We start from the raw sequence: 26,190 nt of genomic DNA on the forward strand, positions 1-26,190 counted from the left end.
GGGAAATACTGCACAGAGACACACACACAGTTCTGCTGCTTCTAGGAAGTGCTCCTAGATTTCTATTTACTGTGGTCACAGCTACATTGCTCCTTACTGAGTGCTGGAGTCACAGCTACATTACTCCTTACTGAGTGCTGGAGTCACCGCTACATTGCTCCTTACTGAGTGCTGGAATCACAGCTACATTGCTCCTTACTGAGTGCTGGAGTCACAGCTACATTGCTCCTTACTGAGTGCTGGAGTCACAGCTACATTGCTCCTTACTGAGTGCTGGAGTCACAGCTACATTGCTCCTTACTGAGTGCTGGAGTCACAGCTACATTGCTCCTTACTGAGTGCTGGAGTCACAGCTACATTGCTCTTTACTGAGTGCTGGAGTCACAGCTACATTTCTCTTTACTGAGTGCTGGAGTCACAGCTACATTGCTCATTACTGAGTGCTGGAGTCACAGCTACATTGCTCATTACCGCAGTATAATGTCCTTCATGGTGCTGCTTCAATATGTGTGGGCAGAATTTGCAGGAGACAGTAGAACACGCTGACGTTTCCTCACGTTTCTTCATTTCTGTTGTCTTCTAGTAATTACAGTTGTAATCTCTGTGGTGTGGCTGATATTAGTAGTCATGTCTCATCACTCCATTGTTGGTTGGACAATGGTTTACACATACTCTTAGGTACAACTAGAGAAATAGAGTTTTCTCTTGATGGAGCGCTATTTTATACGAGACGTAAAAACAGAGCAAAAGAGATGGATTATGTTTATTGCAATAATCCTCCTGGTGTGATGATTATATATGTATGATCCCACAATCTGTATGCACACCACAGTGTCCTCGGAAAAGATTGATATTTCCAATACTCAGCTTATTTGAACATTTCACCTTGCCCTGAAGGCATTATTACCCTTTTGTTTTGTGTCTGAACTTCATTAATATTCTATGTTACCCAGTCTAATTCTTTCCTAATAGTGGAGGAGTTCATATCTCTGTCACGTATTACAGTAAAGAAGAAAAAATCAATTGAAGGAAATGAAAATGTCGTCTGTGTTATATTCAACGTAATGGCTCCGATGGTTATCATGGGCTTGTTCGCTCAGCATTGTATACCTGTCTCTAAGCTGTGTATAAAGGCATTGCGGTGTTAGTAAATCTCATACAATATAGAAGCTATTCAGTTACATACAAGGTCGTGGTTGGACCGCAATGCAAATGTGTATATAGAGCGATAAGCATATTAATTCCGGCTTGATTTTGGCCCGTACTTTATGTAGCCGATATCGACTTAATTCTCTGTTGGAATACAGACTTTGTTCTTTTTCCTCCTTTATTGACTACTTTTTCATTTTGCTGAGCCGCTCCCAGCTCATTCCCAGCGCCCTGCCGGTTGGCTTTCTGTCTGTGTTACCATTTTCCACCGTGGCACGGCACGTTCCCTCCAGCCGGATTGCATACTGTGAATGTAAACTAGATGCTGAAATGTAGAAGCACAGAAAAGCGATTGCACTGGACCACATATTAGACTACTAGAGGGATGACGCTGGAGAGATGATTGATGGTGACTGGACTTTCTAATATTCACCACTTCACTGTAGTCCAAATATGTATTTTACTCGGTGTGTTGGTCTATTAAAACTATCAAAACACAAAGTATATTTCATATGTAGGCACATAATTTAAATGGATATTCCCATCTTCAAGAATCTATCCCAGTATGTATTAGGTGTACTAATATTAATATTATTACTAGTGTTGAGCGAGTATGTTCTATTAACCCTTTCGGCGAGTATGCTCGGGCTGAGCTCTGAGTAGTTACAGCTGCTCGGTGATATGGTTGAATCGCTCCCATGTGCATGATTTGCGACTGTTTGACAGTTTTATTACATTTGAGGAATGTGTAAGAAATAGACATTCCTCTCATGTAATAAAACTGTCAAACAGTTGCAAATCATGCACACGGGAGCGATTCTAACATATCACCGAGCAGCTGTAAATACTCGGAGCTCGGCCCGAGCATACTCGGACAGAACATACTCGCTCAACCCTAATTATTAGCAAATACCTCCAATTAGAAATGTAGTATAGTTCTTCTGATTCGCTATGTTGCTTACCCCATGTGCAGGGCATTGCAGTAGCTTAAATATTCATGGTTACAACCACTCATATAGTGACAGTTAGTTGTTAGTGGTCGTAACCATGGATACCTGCTACTGTCATGCCCTGCACATTGGGAAAGCGACATAATGAATCAGAAAAACTATACTACATTTCTAATTGGAGGTATTTGCTAATATTATTATTACTATTATTATTATTATTATTACACCTACTACATATTGGGATAGGATCTTGGACATGGGAATATCCCTTTAAAGTAAAATGCAAATGCCAGATATAACCCTGAAACCACTTGCCTAATTTTCTGTAGATCCCCTTCATGCCACCCAAACAGCTCTGACCCTTTGAGGCATGGGCTCTATATGATCTCTGAAGGTATCCCGTGGTATCTGACACCAAGAAGCAGATCTGTTTAGTCCTGTAAGCTAGAGTGGGATCTCCGTGGATAAGACTTGTTTTTGTAGTGCACCCCTCAGATACTTAATCAGATAATATCTGGAAATGTAGGAGCCACATCATCACCTTGAACTAATTTTCATGTTCCTCAAACCTTTCCTGAACATTTTTTTCCAAAAACAGCCACTGCCAATAAGGTATACTGTTACCATGAGGCTGTGTAATTGGTCTGCAACTATATTTCTGTTTGTGGTATGTGGCAGTGTAACATCCATAGTAACACCAGGACCAAGAGTTTCCCAGTAGAACATTTCCCAGAGCATCACAAAGCCTCTGCCGTCTTGTCTTCCTCCTATAGTATGGCACCATCTATTCTTCATATAAGGAACACCTACTCCTGACTGCCTATATGACCTACAAATCGTGAATCGCCAGACCAGACCACCTTCTCCCGTCGCTTCTATGTGAAGTTCTGACACATACATAATATAGGCGCTTTAGGTGCGGCATGGGGTCAGCATAGATGCTCTGACCTCCAACTCTGTAGGCAGAAAGTAGAGTTTTACCTGTATTCTGACACCTTTCTATTACAGTAAGTATTAAAGAGGTATTAAGGTTTCAGAAAATCCATGTTCCCTGACTTACTTTTAAAAAAAATAAATAAATAAAAATTGTTCTTTTCACCCTCCCCGGGTCCAGTGCTGAGTCTCTGCCACTGCTTATTGTGTCTGTTATTCTCTGCAACACTGACAATATTTGACTAACCCTGCAGCCAATAGCTGAGCTCGGCAGCTCTGACCGAGGTAACTGTGGCAGCCGCACAGAGCTGCTGAGCTCAGTGATTAGCTGCAGCGCTGTCGACGTGTCGTCAGTGTTGCCAACAATAGCCGCCACTTTGAGCAGTAACGAAGACTCTGTGCCAGACTGGGGAGCAAGTTGTGCTGCAATAACTGTTCCGTGAGATCAGACCAAGGGTCCTTTTACATGTTTTAGATTTACCATATAGAGTTGTATTATTGGTTTTAGTATTTTCTTTTTTTTTTTTTAAAAGGTCTCTCTTCCAACAACATCCAGTAGTTTGACAAGAATAACAGCCACACCTGTCAGTTTACAGAAAGATCATGTGGAGGACAATGAGGAAGAAGAGATGGAAGAGGAGCATGGTGACTACACTCCCAAACTCTCCACTCCACCACCTGACAACAATAGTCCATCAGGGAGTCCATCCACTTCACACATGAAGCCTTCAGTCAGTAATGACAATATTAGTCTTAGTCCTACATCAACCCAGGACACCCAGCAATTGCCAAAAAAGAGAGTTCCCTGCATGTACGGCGAGCAGTGTTACAGGTAAGTCCACTTTTCACCACATGGTGAGAATAAAGCCTTAGTTTATGTAAAACCTAAAGAGAACCTGTCATGTAAAAAAATGCTATTACTCTGCAGATATTGGGTTAATCTACAGGGTAATTTCTGCCACACTGAGAGCCCCGCTGCCGGAGGAAATTAACTTAACTCCCGCCGGCAGCCTCGGGTTTTCAGTCATAGAGTCGCAGCTTCAGTCACTGCTCAGTACATAGTGAGCTAGTGAGCGGCTGCTATAACTGCAGAACCGGCTGTCAGTCAGTGCCGGCCTCACCGGCCCACCCCTATGACTGAAAGCCAGAGGCTGTCGGGGGCGGGGGGGGGGGACTAAAGTTAATTTCCTCCTGACAGCTGAGCTCCCAGTGCAGCGGCCGCACATCTTCAGAACGCTAGTGTGATGAACCTGTAGCCGCCATCTTGGTAATGATAAATCATATCCAGGGATGGCCACACTTCAGCAGCCCCCACCCTTGGGACCTTCTGTTAAAACGTCAACTAGATAGTTTCCCCCCATCCAGGCTCCTGTAAGATAAGAAGCCTACTTAACACTTGAATGCTAGGAGCTTCAAAGACTTCGAGAGGAAACACAGCCAGCAGGGGGGGGTGCTTCGTCTATCTGTACCTGACCATTTGTCCCATAGGACTAGTTTCTTTGTCTGTCACAAGCATGGAGGCATAAGATATAGAAACATGAAAAGTACACGCATGTTGCATGGGATGGGCCAATAAAAAAATATCACGGCGTCCCGGAGCCATTGCGCACACAAGCCTCCGCGGTAGACGTTTGTACGTGCTCTGGAAGCCAAGATATAGCGCGGAGCCATTCCTGAGGACCGTATGGTATCATAATTGATATCAAAAGGTCGGTTACGGCGGCCCGAATCCATGGGAACCCCTGGGGGTATCATGAGACCATCCCAGAAGAAGTTATTGGGTTCCATAGAATTTGGGCTTCTGATCGAAGTTAGACCTGAGGGTGGAGACTGAGCCAGCTGACCTCACCAGCAGTGGGCGGGACAGGGCAGGTAAGATAGCAGGACAGACAAGAGACAAGTCAGTCTTGACCCAAGAGTGGTGTGCTGAACATCTGAGCACCAGCTGAGGCCACCAAGGGGAGGAGCAGTTTGACCATGCGGTGGTAGGCCTCAGCCTGTAACAAAGAACCGTGCCTGCGACCGCAGAATCCTCTCCCTGCGTCACAAGAAAATCAAGAAACCGGTAACTGATATGCTGTGGTGATTCTGTGTGTTGTATTCCATTGTTGTATAGTTTAGCCTGACCTTATACCTGTGTATATTTAGTTGTATATCGTGTATCTAGTGTATTATTATAATCAATTACCTCAAGTAATTGTGGGCCTGCCTTTTATTCTGCATAACGAACGCACGTCCGTGTGAGCTCGGCTCAAGCCAAAAACGCTACCCAGGGTTGGTTCCTGACCCGATATAGGCCCATTCACGGACTGGGCGTATATCTAAAATAGGGACTGGTGGCAGCATACCAACTGGGGATTGGGGAAGGCTGGTAGTGACGGTCGGAGGTTCAGATATATATATTCCTGGCGCGGCCAAGGAAGATATATATACCGGCCTCACTACAGAGGGCCCCGATACCCAGTAGGTTACAGGACAGTCTCTCTGGCGACCGCTTATCCTAGGTGCAGTTCCTTGACTGACCTGAGGCTAAGAGGGCGCTAGCGAGTTGTGCTGTGTAGTGACGTTACGGTTTAGTGACGTTGAAGGGATAACACACTACCGTGTTCCCTGCGCTGGTTGCAGCTACCTGGCACTACTTTCTCTAGGTGCAGTACCTTGACTGACCTGAGAGGTAAGGGGGCGCCAGAGAGCTGCACCCACCGGCCGGCTTTCATCACATTGGTGGCAGCGGTGGGATTGCAGAATAATAGTGTTGTGGGACCCCTACTCCCAGGCACTAAAGACTGCCAGTGGTAACTTCCACTGCTGGAGTCTTAAGGTCAGCCCAACGTTAGACGGTCAGGCTAAAAGTATAACAAGGTGTGTGCAAACTCAGGGTTGCAGCGGTGTCGGTTACCAAGATGGCAGACGGCACCAGGAGCAAGACCCTGCAAGAGGCTAATGCTACGGTCCGTGTGGCAGGAGGGGAGGACATTGTTACTCATGGCGAGGAGGAGTCCAGCCCGGGCACCTCAGGGAGCCAGTCCCCAGTATACGGTCCCGCAGTGGGCTGCCCACCACCTACCCAGCCCAGCCTGTCCAGATCACAAGCCCTTTTACAAGCGGCTATGGCAAGTCTCCAGTCTCATGGCGATGCCGTCTACAAAACCCTCCTGGCAGCATCAGAGAAGGCAGCGGAGGAGGAGCGTGCAGAGCGGGCTGCGGAGCGGGCTGCGGAGCGGGCTGCGGAGCGTGAAGCTGCAGAGCGCCGGGAGGTTGCGGAGCGTGCAGAGCGAGCTGCGGAGCGCCAGCACCAACTGGACCTGGCCCAGCGGGGGCTTCCGCTAGAGCAACCAACCCATCAGGAGACCAAGTCGTCCAAAGTCCGAGCTGAGGACTTCCCTCTACTGGAGAAGGATGGGGACCTGGACTCCTTTCTGGTGGCATTTGAACGGACCTGTCTTCAGCACCATCTGGCCCGGGATCAGTGGGCCAGATACCTGACCCCCCGTTTGAGGGGTAAGTCCCTGGATGCCTTGGGGGACTTACCTGCCGGGGAGGTACAGAACTACGACTGCATCAAGCGGGCCCTGATCCGGCAGTACAACCTCACTCCCGAGTCGTACCGCCAGAAGTTCCGGAGCCTGCTGCGTGGCCCCAAGGACACTTGGACCGATCATATGCGGGCGCTGTTGAGAGCCGCAGAGCACTGGACCTCGGGTCTAGCGCTTACTACCCGCCAGGAGGTCCAGGAACTGTTCGTCACGGAGCAGTTCTTGTGGAACTGCCCAGAGGACCTCCGACAGTTCCTCCGTGACCGAAAACCAACAGGGGCTTCTGCTACAGCCGCCCTGGCAGACGAGTATGCCAATAACAGGGCGCCTGAGCTGAAGAAGTCTGCCAGCAGCACCTGGAGAGGGGGTAAGCCCAGTCATGCCCCTGTTTCCCCGGCCCCTAGAACACAAGGGGTGTATCCCCCTGTTGCCCTCTCCAGGCAAGGACCAGACGTAAGACGTTGTCATCTATGCAACAAACCAGGACACTTTAGGGCTGAGTGTCCCCAGCGCCAAAAGACCCCATCCCAGTCCCAGAGAGCGCCCAATGTTTTGTGTGTGGGAGGGGGTGGTGGTAGGTCCCTGGACAACATCCAACCCGTCACCATAGGCCGTTCTGCGGTCATGGGACTGCGGGACACGGGCGCTGAACGAACACTGGTACGGCCTGAGGTGGTGTCCCCCCAGGACTTGGTACCAGGAAAGACTCTTTCCGTCTCCGGGGTTGGAGGCGTGGAGCCGGCACTTCCCGTTGCCATGGTGTATTTGGACTGGGGTGCCGGAAGGGGGATGCGGGAGGTGGGAGTAACGCCAAATATTCCCGCAAATGTTTTATTAGGGACCGACTTGGGGCGTCTAGTATCGCAGTATGTACCCTCTGAACCCCCAAGTTCGGCCCCCCAAGAGTGTATTGATTTGTCTGCTGCTAATGCCAACCATGTTGTATGTAGTGTGCGTCCTGCTGAGGAGGAGGGAGTGAAACCTGAGGGTAACACCTGCACAGACACAACACAAACAGGGTTAGTGAAAGCAGGTGGGGAGTGTGGGGATGCCCGCAGAGGTGCTCAGCCGGCGTGCCGTGACCTCTTGTCCTCCGGTGAGGGAGGGGGCGGGCAGGATTCTGTAGAGGGAAGCTCAGGGATGGAGAGGGGGGCAGCTACCGGCAGTGTAGGGCTCCCAGGGGTATCCAGGCTGCTGAGTATAGGCCCACTGCAGGGGGAGGAACAGGCCATGGGAGGTGGGGGTGTCCCAAGAGAGGAGCCGCCAGGTAAGACCCCAGGGCAGGAGTTCCCCACATCCGAGATGTCCAAAGGCCTAGGAAGCCTGCCTGATCGGGCGGCTTGGTCAGAAACAGAGGGGAAGCAGGCACTACCCACGGTCACAGCGGTCATAGCCGCTGTCACCAGGAGTGGGAGCGCCGGAGCCCAAGGAGCCTTGCAGAGGTCCGACGGCTTCCCCACTTCTGACCAAGTGTCTGCCGGGTCAGACAGCGGCCAGGTGACATGCCCGGAGGGGCTGACGGAGGATGTGGCAGTTTCGTCGATTCTGGCCACATCAAGTCCGGAATTTCAGGCTGCGTTGGAAGCAGACGACAGCCTGAAAGCTCTCAAGGAACAGGCGGCACAGCCTCCCATGGAGTCAGACTGCGAGCGGGTGGTCTGGGACCAGGGACGGCTGTACCGGGTAACGGTCCAGCAGGGTTCACCGGAGGCGTGGCCCAGGGACCGACAGTTAGTGGTACCCTATCCGTTCAGGGCGGAATTGTTGCGGATCGCACACGAGATTCCGATGGCCGGACACCTAGGGATCGCTAAAACCAAGGCCAGGATAGCTCAGCATTTCTACTGGCCTGGGATGGGAGCCGCGGTGGGTGCCTACTGCCGTTCGTGTGACACCTGTCAGAGGGTGGGGAAGGCGGGGCCGCGCCCCAAAGCCCCACTGGTAACTCTGCCAATCATCGAAGAGCCTTTCTCGAGGGTTGCTGTGGATCTTATTGGACCTCTGTCCACTCCCAGCCACTCCGGGAAATGCTTCATACTCACGGTAGTGGACTATGCCACCCGGTACCCGGAAGCGGTAGCTTTGTCGTCCATTCGGGCCGACAAGGTGGCTACCGCCTTACTGGAGATCTTCTCCAGAGTGGGTTTCCCCCAAGAAATGCTCACCGACCGAGGGACCCAGTTCATGTCGCGGCTGATGGAGTCCCTCTGTAAGCAAATGCAGGTGCAACATCTGGTGGCCAGCCCGTATCACCCACAGACTAATGGCCTGTGTGAGCGGTTCAATGGCACCTTAAAGCAGATGCTTAAGATGTTGGTCGACTCCCACGGGAGAGACTGGGAGCGTTACCTCCCACACCTCCTATTTGCTTACCGGGAGGTTCCGCAGGCCTCAACGGGGTTCTCCCCCTTTGAGCTCCTGTACGGGCGACGGGTACGGGGCCCCCTGGCTCTGGTGAAGGAAGCATGGGAAGGGGATTTGGCCACCCCCGAGGTGTCGGTCATCGAGTATGTCGTGCGCCACCGGGACAGGATGATGGCCTTGGCAAAGCTGGTGCAGGACAATATGGCCCAGGCCGACCAGAAGCGGTGGTACGACCAGAATGCTTGTGAGAGGACCTACCAGGTGGGTCAAAAGGTGTGGGTACTGGTCCCCGTACCACAGAACAAGCTTCAGGCAGCCTGGGAAGGTCCCTACTTCGTGCACCAGAAACTCAATGCCGTCACCTATCTGGTCACCCTGGATCACGCCCGTGGAAGGAGGAAGGCCTTCCACGTGAACATGATGAAGGCTCATCATGAGCGGGAAGCGACTGCCCACCCAGTGTGCAACCTTCCCGAGGAAGGAGAGGTAGAAACCCTCCTGGATCTGCTCACCCAAGCCAAGGCGGGTGGGTCCATCGAGGATGTGGGGGTTGGCCACCAGCTCACGGAGGACCAACGGTCCCAGCTGGGGACCACCCTGCACCCCTTCCGGGGGCTGTTCAGCAGCCTGCCCGGAAGGACTGAGATGGCTGTCCACGACGTGGACACTGGCGATCACCCGCCGATCCGGCGTTCAGCATATCGGGTCTCTTTCGAGGTGCAGGGAAACATGCGCCAAGAGATAGACGAGATGCTGAAGCTGGGGGTGATCCAGGCATCCAGCAGCGCGTGGGCCTCGCCTGTAGTCCTCGTACCAAAGAAGGACCGAACTACACGGTTCTGCGTGGACTACCGGGGGCTCAACGCTGTAACGGCCACCGATGCGTTCCCCATACCACGCATCGATGACCTGCTCGATCGGATGGCCGGGGCTACGTACCTGACCATCATGGATCTGAGCCGGGGGTACTGGCAGATTCCTCTGACCCCCGCGGCAAGGGAACGCTCTGCCTTTATCACCCCTTTTGGACTGTACGAGTCCACAGTGATGCCATTCGGCATGAAGAATGCCCCTGCCACTTTTCAGCGGATGGTCAATACGCTGCTTGAGGGACTTGAAGGGTACGCGGCTGCGTACTTGGACGATATTGCAGTCTTCAGTCCCACTTGGGAGGATCACCTAGAGCACCTGCGGCAGGTGCTCGGTCGGATCCACCGGGCAGGCTTGACCATCAAGCCGGAAAAGTGCCAGCTGGGCATGAGTGAGGTCCTCTACCTGGGTCACCGGGTAGGCGGGGGGGTTCTGAAGCCAGAACCTGGGAAAGTGGATGCCATCGCATCCTGGCCCACTCCTAGGACCAAAAAGCAGGTGATGTCCTTCTTGGGGACCGCCGGGTACTATAGGAGGTTCGTCCCACACTATAGCACCCTGGCCAAGCCCCTGACGGACCTCACCAAGAAGAAGCTGCCCGTCGCAGTCGACTGGACAGTCGCCTGCGAGACAGCTTTCGGGGCACTCAAGGCCGCCCTAAGTAGCTCCCCTGTACTGCAAGCTGCCGACTTCGACCGGCCGTTTGTGGTACAGACCGACGCCAGTGACTTTGGCCTCGGTGCTGTGCTAAGTCAGGTCAACACGACAGGCCAGGAACATCCTGTCTTGTACCTGAGCAGGAAGCTACTGCCCCGGGAGGTGGCTTACTCCACGGTGGAAAAAGAATGCCTGGCAATTGTATGGGCCCTGCAGCGTCTGCAGCCCTACTTGTACGGGAGCCATTTCACCGTGGAGACGGACCACAACCCCCTCAGCTGGTTACACACGGTCTCTGGGTCGAATGGCAGGTTGCTACGCTGGAGCCTCGCTCTCCAGCAGTACCACTTCTCCATTCGCCACAGAAGAGGCCGTGACCACGGTAACGCTGACGGGTTATCCCGGCAAGGGGAGGGTGCAGAAGGACGCACGGGGGAACACAGGAATGTGCTACCCCCTCGCGCCCTCGTATAGGGGGAGGTGTGATGAACCTGTAGCCGCCATCTTGGTAATGATAAATCATATCCAGGGATGGCCACACTTCAGCAGCCCCCACCCTTGGGACCTTCTGTTAAAACGTCAACTAGATAGTTTCCCCCCATCCAGGCTCCTGTAAGATAAGAAGCCTACTTAACACTTGAATGCTAGGAGCTTCAAAGACTTCGAGAGGAAACACAGCCAGCAGGGGGGGGTGCTTCGTCTATCTGTACCTGACCATTTGTCCCATAGGACTAGTTTCTTTGTCTGTCACAAGCATGGAGGCATAAGATATAGAAACATGAAAAGTACACGCATGTTGCATGGGATGGGCCAATAAAAAAATATCACGGCGTCCCGGAGCCATTGCGCACACAAGCCTCCGCGGTAGACGTTTGTACGTGCTCTGGAAGCCAAGATATAGCGCGGAGCCATTCCTGAGGACCGTATGGTATCATAATTGATATCAAAAGGTCGGTTACGGCGGCCCGAATCCATGGGAACCCCTGGGGGTATCATGAGACCATCCCAGAAGAAGTTATTGGGTTCCATAGAATTTGGGCTTCTGATCGAAGTTAGACCTGAGGGTGGAGACTGAGCCAGCTGACCTCACCAGCAGTGGGCGGGACAGGGCAGGTAAGATAGCAGGACAGACAAGAGACAAGTCAGTCTTGACCCAAGAGTGGTGTGCTGAACATCTGAGCACCAGCTGAGGCCACCAAGGGGAGGAGCAGTTTGACCATGCGGTGGTAGGCCTCAGCCTGTAACAAAGAACCGTGCCTGCGACCGCAGAATCCTCTCCCTGCGTCACAAGAAAATCAAGAAACCGGTAACTGATATGCTGTGGTGATTCTGTGTGTTGTATTCCATTGTTGTATAGTTTAGCCTGACCTTATACCTGTGTATATTTAGTTGTATATCGTGTATCTAGTGTATTATTATAATCAATTACCTCAAGTAATTGTGGGCCTGCCTTTTATTCTGCATAACGAACGCACGTCCGTGTGAGCTCGGCTCAAGCCAAAAACGCTACCCAGGGTTGGTTCCTGACCCGATATAGGCCCATTCACGGACTGGGCGTATATCTAAAATAGGGACTGGTGGCAGCATACCAACTGGGGATTGGGGAAGGCTGGTAGTGACGGTCGGAGGTTCAGATATATATATTCCTGGCGCGGCCAAGGAAGATATATATACCGCCCTCACTACAGAGGGCCCCGATACCCAGTAGGTTACAGGACAGTCTCTCTGGCGACCGCTTATCCTAGGTGCAGTTCCTTGACTGACCTGAGGCTAAGAGGGCGCTAGCGAGTTGTGCTGTGTAGTGACGTTACGGTTTAGTGACGTTGAAGGGATAACACACTACCGTGTTCCCTGCGCTGGTTGCAGCTACCTGGCACTACTTTCTCTAGGTGCAGTACCTTGACTGACCTGAGAGGTAAGGGGGCGCCAGAGAGCTGCACCCACCGGCCGGCTTTCATCACATTGGTGGCAGCGGTGGGATTGCAGAATAATAGTGTTGTGGGACCCCTACTCCCAGGCACTAAAGACTGCCAGTGGTAACTTCCACTGCTGGAGTCTTAAGGTCAGCCCAACGTTAGACGGTCAGGCTAAAAGTATAACAAGGTGTGTGCAAACTCAGGGTTGCAGCGGTGTCGGTTACCAAGATGGCAGACGGCACCAGGAGCAAGACCCTGCAAGAGGCTAATGCTACGGTCCGTGTGGCAGGAGGGGAGGACATTGTTACTCATGGCGAGGAGGAGTCCAGCCCGGGCACCTCAGGGAGCCAGTCCCCAGTATACGGTCCCGCAGTGGGCTGCCCACCACCTACCCAGCCCAGCCTGTCCAGATCACAAGCCCTTTTACAAGCGGCTATGGCAAGTCTCCAGTCTCATGGCGATGCCGTCTACAAAACCCTCCTGGCAGCATCAGAGAAGGCAGCGGAGGAGGAGCGTGCAGAGCGGGCTGCGGAGCGGGCTGCGGAGCGGGCTGCGGAGCGTGAAGCTGCAGAGCGCCGGGAGGTTGCGGAGCGTGCAGAGCGAGCTGCGGAGCGCCAGCACCAACTGGACCTGGCCCAGCGGGGGCTTCCGCTAGAGCAACCAACCCATCAGGAGACCAAGTCGTCCAAAGTCCGAGCTGAGGACTTCCCTCTACTGGAGAAGGATGGGGACCTGGACTCCTTTCTGGTGGCATTTGAACGGACCTGTCTTCAGCACCATCTGGCCCGGGATCAGTGGGCCAGATACCTGACCCCCCGTTTGAGGGGTAAGTCCCTGGATGCCTTGGGGGACTTACCTGCCGGGGAGGTACAGAACTACGACTGCATCAAGCGGGCCCTGATCCGGCAGTACAACCTCACTCCCGAGTCGTACCGCCAGAAGTTCCGGAGCCTGCTGCGTGGCCCCAAGGACACTTGGACCGATCATATGCGGGCGCTGTTGAGAGCCGCAGAGCACTGGACCTCGGGTCTAGCGCTTACTACCCGCCAGGAGGTCCAGGAACTGTTCGTCACGGAGCAGTTCTTGTGGAACTGCCCAGAGGACCTCCGACAGTTCCTCCGTGACCGAAAACCAACAGGGGCTTCTGCTACAGCCGCCCTGGCAGACGAGTATGCCAATAACAGGGCGCCTGAGCTGAAGAAGTCTGCCAGCAGCACCTGGAGAGGGGGTAAGCCCAGTCATGCCCCTGTTTCCCCGGCCCCTAGAACACAAGGGGTGTATCCCCCTGTTGCCCTCTCCAGGCAAGGACCAGACGTAAGACGTTGTCATCTATGCAACAAACCAGGACACTTTAGGGCTGAGTGTCCCCAGCGCCAAAAGACCCCATCCCAGTCCCAGAGAGCGCCCAATGTTTTGTGTGTGGGAGGGGGTGGTGGTAGGTCCCTGGACAACATCCAACCCGTCACCATAGGCCGTTCTGCGGTCATGGGACTGCGGGACACGGGCGCTGAACGAACACTGGTACGGCCTGAGGTGGTGTCCCCCCAGGACTTGGTACCAGGAAAGACTCTTTCCGTCTCCGGGGTTGGAGGCGTGGAGCCGGCACTTCCCGTTGCCATGGTGTATTTGGACTGGGGTGCCGGAAGGGGGATGCGGGAGGTGGGAGTAACGCCAAATATTCCCGCAAATGTTTTATTAGGGACCGACTTGGGGCGTCTAGTATCGCAGTATGTACCCTCTGAACCCCCAAGTTCGGCCCCCCAAGAGTGTATTGATTTGTCTGCTGCTAATGCCAACCATGTTGTATGTAGTGTGCGTCCTGCTGAGGAGGAGGGAGTGAAACCTGAGGGTAACACCTGCACAGACACAACACAAACAGGGTTAGTGAAAGCAGGTGGGGAGTGTGGGGATGCCCGCAGAGGTGCTCAGCCGGCGTGCCGTGACCTCTTGTCCTCCGGTGAGGGAGGGGGCGGGCAGGATTCTGTAGAGGGAAGCTCAGGGATGGAGAGGGGGGCAGCTACCGGCAGTGTAGGGCTCCCAGGGGTATCCAGGCTGCTGAGTATAGGCCCACTGCAGGGGGAGGAACAGGCCATGGGAGGTGGGGGTGTCCCAAGAGAGGAGCCGCCAGGTAAGACCCCAGGGCAGGAGTTCCCCACATCCGAGATGTCCAAAGGCCTAGGAAGCCTGCCTGATCGGGCGGCTTGGTCAGAAACAGAGGGGAAGCAGGCACTACCCACGGTCACAGCGGTCATAGCCGCTGTCACCAGGAGTGGGAGCGCCGGAGCCCAAGGAGCCTTGCAGAGGTCCGACGGCTTCCCCACTTCTGACCAAGTGTCTGCCGGGTCAGACAGCGGCCAGGTGACATGCCCGGAGGGGCTGACGGAGGATGTGGCAGTTTCGTCGATTCTGGCCACATCAAGTCCGGAATTTCAGGCTGCGTTGGAAGCAGACGACAGCCTGAAAGCTCTCAAGGAACAGGCGGCACAGCCTCCCATGGAGTCAGACTGCGAGCGGGTGGTCTGGGACCAGGGACGGCTGTACCGGGTAACGGTCCAGCAGGGTTCACCGGAGGCGTGGCCCAGGGACCGACAGTTAGTGGTACCCTATCCGTTCAGGGCGGAATTGTTGCGGATCGCACACGAGATTCCGATGGCCGGACACCTAGGGATCGCTAAAACCAAGGCCAGGATAGCTCAGCATTTCTACTGGCCTGGGATGGGAGCCGCGGTGGGTGCCTACTGCCGTTCGTGTGACACCTGTCAGAGGGTGGGGAAGGCGGGGCCGCGCCCCAAAGCCCCACTGGTAACTCTGCCAATCATCGAAGAGCCTTTCTCGAGGGTTGCTGTGGATCTTATTGGACCTCTGTCCACTCCCAGCCACTCCGGGAAATGCTTCATACTCACGGTAGTGGACTATGCCACCCGGTACCCGGAAGCGGTAGCTTTGTCGTCCATTCGGGCCGACAAGGTGGCTACCGCCTTACTGGAGATCTTCTCCAGAGTGGGTTTCCCCCAAGAAATGCTCACCGACCGAGGGACCCAGTTCATGTCGCGGCTGATGGAGTCCCTCTGTAAGCAAATGCAGGTGCAACATCTGGTGGCCAGCCCGTATCACCCACAGACTAATGGCCTGTGTGAGCGGTTCAATGGCACCTTAAAGCAGATGCTTAAGATGTTGGTCGACTCCCACGGGAGAGACTGGGAGCGTTACCTCCCACACCTCCTATTTGCTTACCGGGAGGTTCCGCAGGCCTCAACGGGGTTCTCCCCCTTTGAGCTCCTGTACGGGCGACGGGTACGGGGCCCCCTGGCTCTGGTGAAGGAAGCATGGGAAGGGGATTTGGCCACCCCCGAGGTGTCGGTCATCGAGTATGTCGTGCGCCACCGGGACAGGATGATGGCCTTGGCAAAGCTGGTGCAGGACAATATGGCCCAGGCCGACCAGAAGCGGTGGTACGACCAGAATGCTTGTGAGAGGACCTACCAGGTGGGTCAAAAGGTGTGGGTACTGGTCCCCGTACCACAGAACAAGCTTCAGGCAGCCTGGGAAGGTCCCTACTTCGTGCACCAGAAACTCAATGCCGTCACCTATCTGGTCACCCTGGATCACGCCCGTGGAAGGAGGAAGGCCTTCCACGTGAACATGATGAAGGCTCATCATGAGCGGGAAGCGACTGCCCACCCAGTGTGCAACCTTCCCGAGGAAGGAGAGGTAGAAACCCTCCTGGATCTGCTCACCCAAGCCAAGGCGGGTGGGTCCATCGAGGATGTGGGGGTTGGCCACCAGCTCACGGAGGACCAACGGTCCCAGCTGGGGACCACCCTGCACCCCTTCCGGGGGCTGTTCAGCAGCCTGCCCGGAAGGACTGAGATGGCTGTCCACGACGTGGACACTGGCGATCACCCGCCGATCCGGCGTTCAGCATATCGGGTCTCTTTCGAGGTGCAGGGAAACATGCGCCAAGAGATAGACGAGATGCTGAAGCTGGGGGTGATCCAGGCATCCAGCAGCGCGTGGGCCTCGCCTGTAGTCCTCGTACCAAAGAAGGACCGAACTACACGGTTCTGCGTGGACTACCGGGGGCTCAACGCTGTAACGGCCACCGATGCGTTCCCCATACCACGCATCGATGACCTGCTCGATCGGATGGCCGGGGCTACGTACCTGACCATCATGGATCTGAGCCGGGGGTACTGGCAGATTCCTCTGACCCCCGCGGCAAGGGAACGCTCTGCCTTTATCACCCCTTTTGGACTGTACGAGTCCACAGTGATGCCATTCGGCATGAAGAATGCCCCTGCCACTTTTCAGCGGATGGTCAATACGCTGCTTGAGGGACTTGAAGGGTACGCGGCTGCGTACTTGGACGATATTGCAGTCTTCAGTCCCACTTGGGAGGATCACCTAGAGCACCTGCGGCAGGTGCTCGGTCGGATCCACCGGGCAGGCTTGACCATCAAGCCGGAAAAGTGCCAGCTGGGCATGAGTGAGGTCCTCTACCTGGGTCACCGGGTAGGCGGGGGGGTTCTGAAGCCAGAACCTGGGAAAGTGGATGCCATCGCATCCTGGCCCACTCCTAGGACCAAAAAGCAGGTGATGTCCTTCTTGGGGACCGCCGGGTACTATAGGAGGTTCGTCCCACACTATAGCACCCTGGCCAAGCCCCTGACGGACCTCACCAAGAAGAAGCTGCCCGTCGCAGTCGACTGGACAGTCGCCTGCGAGACAGCTTTCGGGGCACTCAAGGCCGCCCTAAGTAGCTCCCCTGTACTGCAAGCTGCCGACTTCGACCGGCCGTTTGTGGTACAGACCGACGCCAGTGACTTTGGCCTCGGTGCTGTGCTAAGTCAGGTCAACACGACAGGCCAGGAACATCCTGTCTTGTACCTGAGCAGGAAGCTACTGCCCCGGGAGGTGGCTTACTCCACGGTGGAAAAAGAATGCCTGGCAATTGTATGGGCCCTGCAGCGTCTGCAGCCCTACTTGTACGGGAGCCATTTCACCGTGGAGACGGACCACAACCCCCTCAGCTGGTTACACACGGTCTCTGGGTCGAATGGCAGGTTGCTACGCTGGAGCCTCGCTCTCCAGCAGTACCACTTCTCCATTCGCCACAGAAGAGGCCGTGACCACGGTAACGCTGACGGGTTATCCCGGCAAGGGGAGGGTGCAGAAGGACGCACGGGGGAACACAGGAATGTGCTACCCCCTCGCGCCCTCGTATAGGGGGAGGTGTGATGAACCTGTAGCCGCCATCTTGGTAATGATAAATCATATCCAGGGATGGCCACACTTCAGCAGCCCCCACCCTTGGGACCTTCTGTTAAAACGTCAACTAGATAGTTTCCCCCCATCCAGGCTCCTGTAAGATAAGAAGCCTACTTAACACTTGAATGCTAGGAGCTTCAAAGACTTCGAGAGGAAACACAGCCAGCAGGGGGGGGTGCTTCGTCTATCTGTACCTGACCATTTGTCCCATAGGACTAGTTTCTTTGTCTGTCACAAGCATGGAGGCATAAGATATAGAAACATGAAAAGTACACGCATGTTGCATGGGATGGGCCAATAAAAAAATATCACGGCGTCCCGGAGCCATTGCGCACACAAGCCTCCGCGGTAGACGTTTGTACGTGCTCTGGAAGCCAAGATATAGCGCGGAGCCATTCCTGAGGACCGTATGGTATCATAATTGATATCAAAAGGTCGGTTACGGCGGCCCGAATCCATGGGAACCCCTGGGGGTATCATGAGACCATCCCAGAAGAAGTTATTGGGTTCCATAGAATTTGGGCTTCTGATCGAAGTTAGACCTGAGGGTGGAGACTGAGCCAGCTGACCTCACCAGCAGTGGGCGGGACAGGGCAGGTAAGATAGCAGGACAGACAAGAGACAAGTCAGTCTTGACCCAAGAGTGGTGTGCTGAACATCTGAGCACCAGCTGAGGCCACCAAGGGGAGGAGCAGTTTGACCATGCGGTGGTAGGCCTCAGCCTGTAACAAAGAACCGTGCCTGCGACCGCAGAATCCTCTCCCTGCGTCACAAGAAAATCAAGAAACCGGTAACTGATATGCTGTGGTGATTCTGTGTGTTGTATTCCATTGTTGTATAGTTTAGCCTGACCTTATACCTGTGTATATTTAGTTGTATATCGTGTATCTAGTGTATTATTATAATCAATTACCTCAAGTAATTGTGGGCCTGCCTTTTATTCTGCATAACGAACGCACGTCCGTGTGAGCTCGGCTCAAGCCAAAAACGCTACCCAGGGTTGGTTCCTGACCCGATATAGGCCCATTCACGGACTGGGCGTATATCTAAAATAGGGACTGGTGGCAGCATACCAACTGGGGATTGGGGAAGGCTGGTAGTGACGGTCGGAGGTTCAGATATATATATTCCTGGCGCGGCCAAGGAAGATATATATACCGCCCTCACTACAGAGGGCCCCGATACCCAGTAGGTTACAGGACAGTCTCTCTGGCGACCGCTTATCCTAGGTGCAGTTCCTTGACTGACCTGAGGCTAAGAGGGCGCTAGCGAGTTGTGCTGTGTAGTGACGTTACGGTTTAGTGACGTTGAAGGGATAACACACTACCGTGTTCCCTGCGCTGGTTGCAGCTACCTGGCACTACTTTCTCTAGGTGCAGTACCTTGACTGACCTGAGAGGTAAGGGGGCGCCAGAGAGCTGCACCCACCGGCCGGCTTTCATCACAGCTAGTAACCACCAGATTAATCCCACAAATACAGGTTAATAGTGTTTTCTTTTTTTAACATGACAGGTTCCCTTTAAGTAAGTGACACTTATTTAAAAAAAAATAATAAAAAAATAAAACATGTCCTCTGTGAAAACAGTACTGACCAATTGATGGTTACACTCTTACTATAAGCTCAGGACTGTAACTTTTCCAGTAGATTAACCCGTCTGGTTGGGTGGTATATAAGGTGGTTCAAGGAGATCTCTATAGGGAGCAGAAAGGAGTATTTGCACCAGTTCTCTCTAGCTCTGCTCTGATACACCTTGCATTTTTACGTGAATCAAAATAATAAGGGCTTTCTTTTTTGGAGGATCTAGTTGTATTTTTTTCAATGGCGCCATTTTGGGGTACATACTGAATTTTATTGGGGGAAGTGGGGTGGAAAGGGAAAAAAAAACAAAAAACAATTCCACAATTGCTTTAAGGGATTTGTCTTTTATGGCTAGCACCGTCTGGTAGAAATGACATGCTTAGAAAAAAAAAAAAAATAATAATAAAAAATATATATTTACAGTGCTCAAAAAAATAAAGGGAACACTCAAATAACACATCCTAGATCTGAATGAATGAAATATTCTCATTGAATACTTTGTTCTGTACTAAGTTGAATGTGCTGACAACAAAATCACACAAAAATCATCAATGGAAATCAAATTTATTAACCAATGGAGGCCTGGATTTGGAGTCACCCCCAAAATTAAAGTGGAAAAACAGACTACAGGCTGATCCAACTTTGATGTAATGTCCTTAAAACAAGTCAAAATGAGGCTCAGTATTGTGTGTGGCCTCCACGTGCCTGTATGACCTCCCTACAACGCCTGGGCATGCTCCTGATGAGGTTGCGGATGGTCTCCTGTGGGATCTCCTCCCAGACCTGGACTAAAGCATCCGCCAACTCCTGGACAGTCTGTGGTGCAATGTGTGACGTTGGTGGATGGAGCGAGACATGATGTCCCAGATGTGCTCAATCGGATTAAGGTCTGGGGAACGGGCCGGGCCAGGAACTGCTGACACACTCCAGCCACATGAGGTCTAGCATTGTCCTGCATTAGGAGGAACCCAGGGCCAACCGCACCAGCATATGGTCTCACAAGGTGTCTGAGGAACTCATCTCGCTACCTAATGGCAGTCAGGCTACCTCTGGTGAGCACATGGAGGGCCACCCCACTCCATTACTGACCCACTGCCAAACCGGTCATGCTGAAGGATGTTACAGGCAGCAGATCGCTGTCCACAGCGTTTCCAGACTCTCACATCTGTCACGTGTGCTCAGTGTGAACCTGCTTTCATCTGTGAAGAGCACAGGGCGCCAGTGGTGACTTTGCCAATCCTGGTTTTCTGTGGCAAATGCCAAGCTTCCTGCACGGTGTTGGGCTGTGAGCACAACCCCCATCTGTGGACGTCGGGCCCTCATACCACCCTCATGGAGTCGGTTTCTAACCATTTGTGCAGACACATGCACATTTGTGGCCTGCTGGAGGTCATTTTGCAGGGCTCTGGCAGTGCTCCTCCTGTTCCTCCTTGCACAAAGGCGGAGGTAGCGGTCCTGCTGCTGGGTTGTTGCCCTCCTACGGCCCCCTCCACGTCTCTTGGTGTACTGGCCTGTCTCCTGGTAGCGCCTCCAGCCTCTGGACACTACGCTGACAGACACAGCAAACCTTCTTGCCACAGCTCGCATTGATGTGCCATCCTGGATGAGCTGCACTACCTGAGCAACTTCTGTGGGTTGTAGAGTCCGTCTCATGCTACCACGAGTGTGAAAGCACAACCAACATTCAAAAGTGACCAAAACATCAGCCAGAAAGCATTGGTACTGAGATGTGGTCTGTGGTCTGCAGAACCACTCCTTTATTGAGGGTGTCTTGATAATTGCCAATAATTTCCATCTATTGTCTATTCCATTTATATAATATGTTTTTTATACATTACACACCATAGACGAGCAGTAAAACTAAATGGCATGAATAATAAAATATATATTTTATTATACACTTATGTCTTTGTATAGCTATATATCTTTGTCATTATATACATACACATACAGTATGTATACACGTGTATGTATATATGACAAAGATATATAGTTACACATAGACATATATGTGTATGCATATAATAAAATATTTTTTTTATATTCCTGCCATTTATTTTTACTTCTTTCGTCTGTGGTGTTATTGCCTACATGGCTATATATTGAAACCTGATATTCCATACTGTAGTTTTTCCTATATGTGCATATGGAGACCTTGGCAGACACCGCTATGCAGGACACCTTTCCCTTTTGGCCTTGTACCTTACATACGCCCCAGTTACTTTCACGTTTCTCAGCCCTGCGTTCCTGCGGGTTTGAGGAGTTGATTTGTATTGTAGAGCTGATGTAACCTTTCTGATCTGAAATAAGCACAGACGTTTGTAAGATATCATGATGTCTCCTCTTCTTATATGGTCAGACATTTTATTCCAGTCAACTGTATTCTCCACATTTATGTATAATTGTTTTTTTTTGAGCCTGACTGTTTTGCAGCAATACTGTAAATATTTTTGTGCTGCCTTGATTGTCAGGATGTCCAGATATTGGATAAGTATTTCCTTAGAGGTTTTTCAGTTATTCCTTGTGTAGAAGGAATGATGTAAGCCTCAAGTAAAACTTCATGATCACTATATTTAGCAAGCTGACAACTGACTTGTTACTTGTAGCCCTCGCTGGAGCCCGAGCCAATAGACTCTTTTTGGCATAAACATACCTCTTAAACCCATTTGATCCTGAATATAATTTCCTAAAAAAACAAAACCGTTATATGGGACCTTATTTCATTACGTTTATATTGTAATATACCATAACTTAGAAAGCGAGGAACAATGCTCTTCCTATACTTGCTAAATTAAATAACAAGTATAGTTGCCCCCGACTATTGTAAAGCTGGGCATACACACGTAATAACTGTCCACTTGTCGTTTGGCAAAACACCGATCTCTCCTGACCCCTCCACCCTCTTACACATGACACTCTTCTGAGCGTTAATGTTCTTTCAGATGGAAGAGAGACGCTTCTGGCAGCAGCTTTTCTCCTGAGTACAAGAGGATCGGGTGCCGACATCTCCGATATCATCTGATGGTGATGAGTTAGGAGACCCCCACACACATCAGATGATTGCCTAGCCCTGCCAACGTTCAGCTGATGTGTAAAGGCCCTGTCACACATAACGAGATCGCTAGCGAGATCGTTATTGCGTCACGGTTTTGGGATCGCTGGGGAGATGTCAAACATGCAGAACTTTCCAACGATCTCGGCCGCCCCAGCGATCTAACCAACGATCTCGGTGGTCGTTGGGACGCTTTCACACAGCAGCTATTTCAACGATCCACACCTTGATAGGGACTGTACTGTGTCAGAAAGGCGTGCATAAAATTGCTTTTCCGCGCCCCCCTCATCTCCAGTTGGTGGACGCTACTGCATCCAGATTGGGTGGCCTTGGTTCAACACTGCGTCTCCGGTCAGATGGGATCTCTACTGCGTCTCCATTAAAAATGAAAACTCATTTGAGACCCCAAACAATACCTACCTCGCTAAAGATGCCGGATTTCTTCAAAGTGGAGTCACAGCCGGAGAACGCTGGTGGGATCTGAAAAAACAAGGACGCAGTAGTGACCACCAATCGGGGACGAGGAGCGCAGAAAAGTCCAATTTATGCACGCCTACATGTCTCAGTTCTGAATCGCTAACGAGGTCGTTGATAAGGTGTCAAATACAGCGATGCACACTGTCCAGCGGGAGCGCAACGACCCAGGAATGGTCCAGGAAGCTTTGTAACGATCAGCGATCTCACAGCAGGGGCCTGATCGTTGCTACCTGTCAGACATAACGAGATCGCTAGCGAGATCGCTATTGCGTCACCAAAAATCGTGACTCATTAGCGATCTCGCTAGCGATCTCGTTATGTGTGACGGGGCCTTTAGGAGTACTTTAGTTTTCCGTATGATCCTAGAGCTGTCAGTCTTGTAGAAATCCAGTAGACAAAAATGGGTTAAAGGGGTGGTCTGATACCTAAAATGTTCTTTTTAAATATCTATTTTTACACCTTAAGCACTTTTGTCATTAGCTTTATTAAAAATGCCCTACGCTTCTCCCTATCCTGCTAATACCTAAATGTGTGGTGTTTTTTCACTTCCTGTGACGTTTCGTTTTGAGAGGAGTCTAAAAGGAGGCGTCATCGGGAGGCTTGGAAATCACTTACTTACCCATTGCATCTGTCACCCCTCCTGGAACAGGACATCATCGGGGGCAGGGGGACCGCGCTCCAGTCACTAACACAGTTAGTTTAATCTACATCCTCTGAAGATGTCCTGGATCCAAGGAGCTGATAGAGGCTTTGGGAGCAGTAACCGCAGTGCCAACACTCTGCTTCTAACTGTGAAAAAATATGTTGTCGGGGGCAAGTGACACCAGCACCTCCCCACAGCTTCTATCATCTCCCTCAATCGAATCGTCATCAGGAGATGGTGATAGAAGCAGGGAGAGTGACATCAGTGCCCCCCCCACAGCTTCTATCACCACCCTCAATTGAATTGTCATCAGTGGGTGGTGATAGGAGCAGGGCGAGTGATACCAGCACCCCCCACAGCTTCTAGCACCACCCTGAATCGAATCTTCATCAGGAGGTGGTGATAGAAGGAGGGTGAGTGATACCAGCACCGCCCCATAGCTTCTATCACTGCCCTCAATTGAATCGTTGTCAGGGGCGGAGGTATTATACAAATTATACAAATACAATTCTGGGATGTATTAACAGAAGCATACAGTCTAGATCACGTGAAGTCATTATCGGTCTTTACTCCTCTTTGGTCAGACCTCATCTGGAATACTGTGTACAGTTTTGGGCACCACATTTTAAAAAAGACATAGACAAACTGGAACAAGTTCAGAGAAGAGCGACCAGAATGGTGACTGGTCTGCAAACCATGTCCTATGAGGAACGGTTGCAGGATTTGGGAATGTTTAGCTTGCAAAAAAGAAGACTGAGAGGAGACTTAATAGCTGTCTACAAATATGTCAAGGGCTGTCACATTGTAGAAGGATCATCTTTATTCTCATTTGCACAGGGAAAGACTAGAAGCAACGGGATGAAACTAAATGGGAGGAGACACAGATTAGATATTAGAAAAAACTTTTTGACAGTTAGGGTGATTAATGAGTGGAACAGGCTGCCACGAGAGGTGGTGAGTTCCCCTTCAATGGACGTCTTCAAACAGAGGCTGGACAGACATCTGTCTGAGATGATTTAGTGAATCCTGCTTTGAGCAGGGGGTTGGACCAGATGACCCAGGAGGTCCCTTCCAACTCTACCATTCTATGATTCTATGATTCTATTAACAATGAGTGACATCAACACTGTCCTCAATGACCGGTTGTTCAGTTCCATATTCGTCTTGGGGTCAGACTTTGTCTTTTAGCCAATGGGTAGGGGTTAGCTAAGTTATGTCCTACTGCTCACGGGGCAGAGCGGGAAGCTTCTGCTGTAGCCATACACAGGACAGTAGTGAGTAGCCAGTTTCATACCACTGTGTTAAATTTAAAGCTGAAATATTTGTCTGCAATTAATATTTAATGATTTTTTGTTTTTCCATGTTAACTTTTTTAATTATTTTTTTATTGAATTTTGACTCCTAACCATTATTTAAAGCTGAACATTGGTCAGAAGGTATGGAAAGGTTGCGGACCCCTTCCGGTGGCAAACTGCATCATAACCAATGTATTCACGGATACAAGACAATAAAACTCATTATGTGAGACTGTAACAATGGATGGTGGCCAAAGTGCAAAAAGTAGCTCTGTGTTGGGAAAAAAGACCGATGTAATGTAGCTATGTACACACAGCATATCCAAGGGGGCAGCAAAGAGAAAATATGGGAGCAGTAGGTGTAGGAGTAGGGAATATAATCATTCAATGGAGCAAGGACAAGGTGGTAGCAGAATAGCAGCAGCTAAGGGGTGGAAATAGGTGGGAAAGTTATTGCAGTCAGGTTTTCTACTTGCTTAGTAATTACAATACCTTTAGATTAAAGTCCGGCGTATTGCTGCTAAGTCATTGTCATTATTTATATGTTATAATTAGTTTTAGTGCTGACAAACTAATTATTTGTTCCCATTGATTTTCAGAGCAAGGACAACCATATAACATATGACCGTGGTCAGCATCTCCCTATTCAAATAAAAACAATAGCTTTTATTATAGTAAATCAATGAGTTTCAACGGGAAAGTTAATTTATTTGTGATCCAGGGAATAAAAACTGTATTGTGGAATGACTATAATGTAGAAATCTAACTTTGTTATGGTTTCTAGTGAGGGAATAAACAACTTGTAAAGAAAAAAAAGGAATTGACATGCAGTATATTAAAGTAAACTTTGCAGGTCTGATCTGATAATACTGGGAACATGCAAGGAATACAAGATTCCCATAGCCTCCCCTTCACACTGTTAGCAGGTACTTGTTGACCCATAGCCAGAATAGAAAAGTATTGTGCCATTTGGCTAACAGGCATGCTCAAAGAACTCACCGGACACATACACAGCAGCCCGTCAATCACTAAGGTGTGCAAGAGAGTAAGAGATGAGCTGCAATGAGTGAATAAGTAATACCTTTCAACTGTATCGTAAGCTGACACTGTAAAAATAAAATGTTTCTGTATTTTATAGTATATTTTTTGCGCGTTTTTTTCTATTAGGCGCGCAGACCTGTCACCATACTGTGCTGATCTCACCTAGTCTGATGACAACTTCCTCCAGTTTCCTTTTTCTTGTTTAATCTGATGCAATCTCTGATTAAGGTTTTGACCCATGTGAATGGAGCCTTAGTGTGCTTTCATTGATGGATCTTTTATTGAGTTGTGAATATGGAAAGTAAAGAAATGACAAAGTGGTGTGGTGAAAATTATTTTATAAATTTCTCTAGACCAGGAGAATCTGCTGACTGTAAAAAATTACTGCTGATTTTGGTGGTACTGTTTGACCATTGGATGTGTAGGTGTGTATCCTAACTCTTGCAACTAGTTATTGGGG

At 51.0% G+C, this 26,190-nt stretch overlaps 1 protein-coding gene across 1 annotated transcript in view; it reads left to right on the forward strand.

Moving 5' to 3' along the window:
• The window catches only part of APLF (aprataxin and PNKP like factor), a 236,393-nt gene that overhangs the window by 143,666 nt on the left and 66,537 nt on the right, over positions 1-26,190 (forward strand). The window contains exon 7 of the mRNA XM_073672188.1: positions 3,566-3,864. Coding sequence (XP_073528289.1) covers positions 3,566-3,864 — 299 coding nt within the window. The remainder of the gene's footprint in view (positions 1-3,565; positions 3,865-26,190) is intronic.

Source organism: Phyllobates terribilis, unplaced genomic scaffold (assembly GCF_046119375.1).
Source record: "Phyllobates terribilis strain yellow unplaced genomic scaffold, ASM4611937v1 Scaffold_3__8_contigs__length_932513732, whole genome shotgun sequence".
Classification (NCBI taxonomy): Eukaryota; Metazoa; Chordata; class Amphibia; order Anura; family Dendrobatidae; genus Phyllobates; species Phyllobates terribilis.